The 7,692-nt window shown below is 45.3% G+C and overlaps 1 protein-coding gene across 1 annotated transcript in view; it reads right to left on the bottom strand.

Moving 5' to 3' along the window:
* GARNL3 (GTPase activating Rap/RanGAP domain like 3) overlaps positions 1–7,692 on the bottom strand; it is a 226,405-nt gene that overhangs the window by 112,582 nt on the left and 106,131 nt on the right. Inside the window, exon 4 of the mRNA XM_045288510.1 lies at positions 754–828. Coding sequence (XP_045144445.1) covers positions 754–828 — 75 coding nt within the window. The remainder of the gene's footprint in view (positions 1–753; positions 829–7,692) is intronic.

Here is a 7,692-nt window from a genome sequence, read left to right as displayed (position 1 = left end):
ATGTCCCTCTCCCGGAGCTGCAGATTCAATGCCATCCTTTGAAATAAATTACTCTGGGGGGCTCCCTGAATCTTTACAATGATTTTGAGACCGTTTTCATTTTACAGATGAAAAAAACCAAAGGCTTAGCAAGGCTAGGTGATTTGCTACAGATGATGGAACTAGGAACTTGAACCTAAGCTTGTCTGACTCAAAGCCAGGGAACTTGCAGTTCTAAGGAAGCAAGAAAATCAAGGGCTATTCTTGTGGCCTGCAGCAAGGAAGGACAGAGTCCAGAAGAGGACTTGGGCTCAAGGAGCGATGGAGGGGCATGGCCTCCTTCCATCATGCCTGCTCTGAATAAGGACAACGTTCTGTAGACACAGAATTGTTTTGCACCCATTCCCTCCGCTCGGATCATGTTCATATAATCTGTGGCTGGAGAACGTTGAGCAAGCCTGGTCTTAGGGTACAGCTGGGATTCCAGGGGCCATTCATGCAGGGCATCCTAGGGAGAAAAATTCTCTGGTCCCATTACTGGCAGAACACCTTCATGGGGCGACGTGGTTTAATTATAGACATTTTAAAACACACAGGAACACCTTCCAGACACAGAATAATGGCATTCACCTTTCGTGTCTGCTTCAAGCAAAGCTATGAAGCGCTGTTCACTCTTTCTAAGCTCCTTGTAGGGCAGTGTTCAAACACATACTAAATCACACACACTACAATCATGTGCTTGGGAGCAGTACAGAACCCAGGAGGCTGCCTTACCTCATCTGAAGAGCCATTTTCCACTCTGAATCTTCCAGCCCTTTGGATAGCTCCATCGGCATCACTGGAAATAAGCTAGGGGAGAAAAGAGCGCTCGATTAGGTAGCTGGGTAGCCATTTGCAATTCCCTTCTGTCTACATGTTTCCACCCAGGAGAAAGCCAAATCCAACAACACAAGCTAGAGGGCTCAGCCTAGAAGCTAACTGTCTCATTTAGGCTCTGTCCACTAAGCTCCTGTAGAATCTACTGCTATGGTCTTTAAGAGATCAAAAGCAAGGCATTCCTAACCTGCAAGAGAGGTGAACAAGGGTAAATTTAAATCTGAACATGTTCTACTACCGAGTGATACTTCTTGGAACAAGAATCACATGACACAGCACATGTGGACAAGTGGTAGCACACAGATGGCGAGACAGAAAGCCAAGTCTCAAGTTTAGCCTGCCTTCACAGGAAAGTCTGGAGAACAATTAATGGCTGGCATGAATTCAAGACTCTACTAAACGCAGAGAAAGCTCTGTGGTTCATTCAGATTCCAAAAGACCAACTGGCCCCTTGCAAGGCAAGCAGGCTGGACTCCAGCTCTGGCGAAGTGAAGCTTACAGATGAACAGTGCTTAAGGGGCTGAATGCTAGAAGGAGATGCAGGAAAAGGAGAACAGGCTTGGTATACCTGTCCCAAAATCACTGACTCAAGATTTAACTTATTTTCTCCTTTTTAGATTTCTCAGTAGGATCCTGGGAAAATGGCATGTCTTTAAAAAAAAATTTGTTACCCTTTTATATCTGCTCACAACTTTCAGCAAGATTTGCCAACAATTCCAGACTCATTATAACACATTTTCCCAGAGGGGCACATCTCATCACACCAACGCAAGGTTTACCCAGTAAGCTAGATGCTCAATTTTATAAGAAATTGTTACCTCATAATTTCATGTATATTTCAGAGAGATGAAGGTGTGAAAACAGATTTTTTAAAATTCAAGGAAAACACAAAATTTCCCAAGGAAAACTACAAGAAAAATATTGATACTTTTTTTTTAATATAAAACTAAGTGCTTAACACTTGTTGAGTTTGTCTATGGATATATCTCCCAAAACTGGAAATTTTTTCCCCAAAGCTATCTATTTAAAATTTTTTACAAAACAACCTTATCACCTTTAAAGGACTCTCCATTACACTTAATACATCTGTCACAATTGCGATTCCATTCTTGGAAACATTTTTGAAACTCATCTGTTTGGATGGCTGATAGCATCTCCCTTGTTTTTTCTTCATATCTTCTATGTCATCAAATATATCGTCAAATTGCTGTCCTTCCATGTCCCTCTTCATTCGCGGAAATAAAAAGAAGTCATACAGAGTGAGGTCAGGTGAGTAAGGTGTGTGGGGCAAGAGAGGCATGCTGTTTTTGCCAAAAACTGGTGCACTGAGATGGGTGTGTGAGCAGGTGCTTTGTGGCAAAACCAGCCCCCGTCTGCTACAAATCAGGCCTTTTGGGTCACACACTGTTACACTATCTTTTCAGAACCTCTAAATAGAAAGCTTCATTAACAGTCTGACCTGGTGGACCAAACTCCAAATGTACTAGGAGTCAACATTTTCGTCTGTTGGGGAAATTGACGGACGTCCAGAATGAGGTTTGTCATCGGTTGACATTTCACCTTTTTTGAAAGGAGAAAACCACTCGTACACTTGAGTTTCTCCCATAGTGCTGTCCTTGGAAGTTGTGTTCAACATCACAATTTCGGTGGCATTTTTCCAGAGCAGAAAACAAAAACCTCACAGTGACACACTGTTCTCTTAAACCGGCCATCGCAAAAAACAAGGTTTGAGCAAAACTGCTCTTACTTACGAAAAAAATTCACTGTGACCAGAGAGAACCTTCTCAGGTGACATCACTGGGTGCACTAACTCAGTGAGCTGCTTGGTGCTCGTCTAGCAGGAAAAATGTGTACCATGAAAGCTCCACCCAGTGGAGCTTTCTACTCGTTTTGGGAGGTACCCCCTCGTATGTGTGCGTGTGTGTGTGTGTGCATGCTTCTCTTCAACATTTTACTGTTGTTTGGGTGAAAGTTCACTGAGCAAATCTGTTTTCCATCCCAAAACTGACACACATTTTACTTCATGGCATTAGTTGCAATTCCCTCAACATCACATCACTCTTCCCATTGCCTTCCAAGTTTCTCTAATTCCTTTTGCCCATCTTTCTTGTGCCTGCTGCCTTCTACACCTTGTTTCTGGACAAATGTTCCCCTTTGATCTCCTTTGGCGGCTTGTTCTGAGGAGCATGCTCCTCACCGGTTTTATTGTTGACTCTTTAAGTCTGTCTGCTGGTTGACTGAACGGTGACTTCTCGGTGTGGGTGCTGGTCCAGCTATCATCCATTGCATCACTCAATTCTCATCATCATCATTGGAGGTAGACACTGTTATTATATTCCCTTACAAATGCGGAAACAGAGGTACAGGAAGGTAAAATAACGACATATGATCATCATATAACTAAGGCATGTGATAACTGATGTATAAATGCAAGCAGTCAGATTCTAGAAGTGTATTGGCCTCATCTAGCCACCATCCTGCCTAACCGTGTTCTGTGGACTGCCAATGCTAAGCAACATACCTAACTCTGATCCTGAAAAAACCATTGCTAAAAGTAAATGAAGAGCTTTTGTCTACTCGGCTATTTATGGCATCAGATTACTACATTGCTGGTAAACGAATGCAGGGCCACAGAGATGGAGCACAAGGGAAAGGGAGGGTTAGATCTCCTGGGGCCATTGCCATTTTCATGGGGAAATCAAGGAGCCAGTGTCAGGGTCTTATTTGTCTGTAGACTTCTAATCACTATCTATAAAAATGCAGTTAATGGCAAGTAGGTTTCAAATAAGTGTTACTGGCGTAGGCTTCTAAGGACTTCTGGAGAAGCATTCTTAGGTCTTACCTAGACTTTAGAGAGAGAGAATGTGTTTGTGAGTGAGTGGCAGAGAGAGACAGACAGAGACAGAGACAGAGACACAGAGAATGTGTTTGTGAGTGAGTGGCAGAGAGACAGACGGAGACAGAGAGACAATTAATGAATGTCTGACCCAAATATATAAAGTAAGGTGACCAGACGTCCCGCTTTTGGTGGGATAGTCCTGATTTTTGGCATTTTTTAAAGGTCCCGATTTTTGGAAAGAATGCACGACAAGCTAGGGAATGGTCTATTTAGTCCGTATAGACCAAATTTTTAATCAAGCCCCCCCCAGTCAATGGTGTCCCACTTTTAAATCTGGTCACCTTAATATAAAGAGAGAGGGTGAAAACTTGCTACCCCGATTTAGAGGTTGATCGCTACAGTCCTGACATCAGCTAGTCTCATCTAGGCCTCAAAAGCTTGAGAGAAGAGCCAAGTCACCATTCATAGAACAGCTCTGTACTAGACACGGCCAATCGTGCCCCTTTCCTTTGTTGAAATTAGAACAAGCTTATTACTTGCCCTGCTTACAAGCTTCAAGACAGAAGAAGAGAAGGGCATGATGAATGAGTTTATGGTTAAAAGGAATCTAGTTTCTTCTGAATTTATGATCTTGAAACCCATAAAGAAGTTGAACTCGGACCTCAGACTAAGGTGCTTATCAACTCTATCATCATTACCATCTCTACCAGCACCATCTGGATTAAGCCAAGCAACCAACATCTCTCACCTGGATCACTGGAGCCACCTCCTAACTGGTCCACCTACCCACCCACGATGGTTCCTCTCCAACTCACTCCTCACACTGCATCCTGGTGATCATGGTACATTTCAAATACGATCCTGTCCCACCTCTACCCCAACTCCATTCCTTCCCGCCAGAGTGCTTCATGAATGGTGTTCCTTGCATGGAATGCCCTTTACTTCCACCTTCCCCTAATGAACCCTCACTCATCTATAACTTCCACTGTAGTCCCCATTGCTCAAGGGCACCTTTTTTGATCTCATTGCCATTTGAGATCTTAAAGATCTCAAGAGAGTTATGGTTTCTGCTTCTTGGCACAATGACTTGGTTACTGTTTCCCTCCCTCACACATTCCCTCTACTCCCCAGTGATATGCTGAAAACAGGGCCTACAGTGGAGCTTTGACAGTCTATGGAAGAATTCTATCATCTTTTAATTTCACCTTTCCACAGACTCTTTGCAGCTTCCTTAACTGTCGGTTTCTTCTCACCACTGTAGCCAGAGCTAAGCACACTCCCCAACAGAGTAGACAGGTAGCAGCTATTTATTAAACACAACCAAAATATACATAAATGAGAGAGGGCCTAATTCCCACCAAAATGATCAAAGAAACACAAAAACAGGAATAAGATTGATACCCACCTCGGTAATCAGAGGTTGAATACTCATGTTGCAAAGAAATGGCAAGGAAGCGCTACCAGGTCAATCATGAAGGAAAGATCCACGTGAAAGACAGCCAAATAATGTGAATCACTGCATGCAAGAGAGAGCTACTCCGACTAGCAATTTAATCAACTCTGGCAGGGCCACACTGACAGCCTTCTGCTCATGCTAGTAGGGTCCTGACTGAGAGGGTGGGAGGGTCGGTAGGGGAATAAGTGAGAAGATTCGGCCAGTCCTACTGGGAAATGGATTCAGCACTGGCACGGAGAACAGCAGCCCCAGTGCTAGCTCTACCCAGCCCAGCTTCGCACCAACGGTGGGGAGCAGCTTACTAAACCAAGCAGGGGGCACTGTGGGAGCTGATGCCTGATGAGGCGGGCTCCACCAGCGGATAAAAAAGAAGGCAGTGCCCTAGGAGATGCAGAGACTGAAGAGACTAAAACACCAATCCTGCGGAGCAAAAGGCCTTTTGCACGGCGGGGAAGTGGATTGCCAGGGAGTGGCCTCCATCAGTCGTTTTCTGTTATTTCACACAAAGTTCTGATCTGGCCAATTAAAGGCTAAATGTCTCTTCTCTTGGTGGAGCACAGCATTGACCCAAGAGTGACACAGTCTCTACCAGGGTCCACCTAAATGTCCAATGCCGCCCATCCTAGAGGTCCATTGCCCCCAACTCATCCTTTGTAGGAGAGCTCTAACTGCCACCATTCTGGCCATCTGCCACAGGAACCGATTTGTGGCTGGACACATGACGAGGTCACGTTTCCCTTAAGATGACCACTTAATTTAATGTGCTCCACTGGAGGGTGAGCCCAAGTCACAGCGACACTCATGAACTTGGACTTCAGGAGCAGGGGGGCAGGGGGGCTTTCTTTAGCCTCTCCACCGGCGAGAGCCCTGAGGATCAGAGAGACCTTGGAAGTCCTCAGGGAAGGGAGTGGGTTTATTGTAAGCCTGAAACCCTAAGAACATCTGACTGAATGTGTATGATAGATTTGTACTTTAAGCTACTGCCTCTTGAGGTTCTATCCCAGCTAATATACCCCCGAGGAAGACCCAAGAGGGGGAAAAATCAGAGAACCAATGACAAGTCTATAGTTTAAAAAGTATAACCTGATCTGAGGTACTGGAGTAAGTGTTTAATGTACTGAAAAATAAGCACGAGGAAATTTTTGGAAAATTACGGTTAGAGGATCAGCGAATTGGTGAGAATGAATCAATCAGCGAACAGGGAAAAAAATGCTTTCAAGGGGAAACCATGACCTTAAAGTTTGAAATGCAGTGACTTTACCAGCCCCCAACTAGATACTCATCAGGAAACACCCTACAAGAGTCAAGTAGAATGCAAGTGTGATAGTGAGAGGATTGTACGTGAACTTGAAACTGTCGTGGGAGGTCAGTACCTGGAGGACATCGTGCTCGGTAAAGTGGAGGGGCGGCGAAAAACGAGGAAGGCCCTCAACAAGACCGGGGGATGCTGTGGCCGCAGTGGTGGGCGCGGGCACAGGACAGGTGCAAGGACGGCGCAGGGCCGGGAAGTGTTCCTTTCACCATGGGTTGTACCCAACTGGATGGCACCTTGCAACAACCACCACCACAACGCCAGAGTGGCATCCAACTGGATGTCTCCATGGGGGTGTGGCCTTCTGACAGGGAGGAATCTAAGAATCTCCCTCCCTTTCCTGTTTGCTGGGACTTCATGGGCAAGCCTGAAGCACCTGCCATATGTCCACCGACTGTGGATCCATGTGGCTCTGCACCCACCTGTCTGTGTCATCCTGCTTCCTGGGCCACCGTTCCGCACCACCAGCACGTGGCCACACGCATCCAAAGAGGGACTTATGGACTAGAACTTAGGGACGTGAGTTGGACTGGGCCATACACAAGTCACTTGTTTTTATTCTTCTCTAAACATGAATTTCCTTGTCCTTAACGTCGGGACAAGGCTGGTGGAAAAGATAAATTAATATAATACACATAAAAAGCTTAGAACAGTGCCTGGATCTAGAGAGGGCTCGATAATGTTAGCGCTGACTATTATTGTTGGTAGTGTGATAAACCATTTTAATGCTGCATTTAAATGCTTGGCATTTATCCATCTATCAAACATTATTGCGAAACTCTCTTCAGACCCTGTATTAAATGCTGGACTTATGAAGATAAATGCAATGTGATTCTTGCCCAGGAGGAGAGCAAAGCCTTGTGGGGGAAAGACACCAACACACACCTCTAAACAGATAAACTGTGACACAACCTGGCTAAGTACCAATAACAACAGAGACAAGGCCCGGAAGCAGGAAGAGGCCAGAGGCTGGAGAGATCAGGGGGAGAGGTTCCAATGCTCTAATGTAATTTATTCTGAAAGATGTACAGGACCTCCTAGAAATGATTTCCGACATAAGCAGCTTTTAAAATCTGCCCAAGAGCCCTGGTGTGATTCTGTTCTGTGCGGCTGGCTGATCTCAGCAACAGAAGTGGTTTATCTCGGCTCTCCTCCCTCCCACCTGAGCGTGTGCCAGAGCCTCAGCGAAGAGTCGGTGGGCACAGATACCAGCCCCTTGCAGCCGTCAAA

Source organism: Echinops telfairi, unplaced genomic scaffold (assembly GCF_000313985.2).
Source record: "Echinops telfairi isolate 266 unplaced genomic scaffold, ASM31398v2 ScPeMD7_22;HRSCAF=79, whole genome shotgun sequence".
NCBI lineage: Eukaryota > Metazoa > Chordata > Mammalia > Afrosoricida > Tenrecidae > Echinops > Echinops telfairi.
Note: the sequence above shows the minus strand (reverse complement) of the source record. Positions and strands in the feature narration are given on the sequence as shown.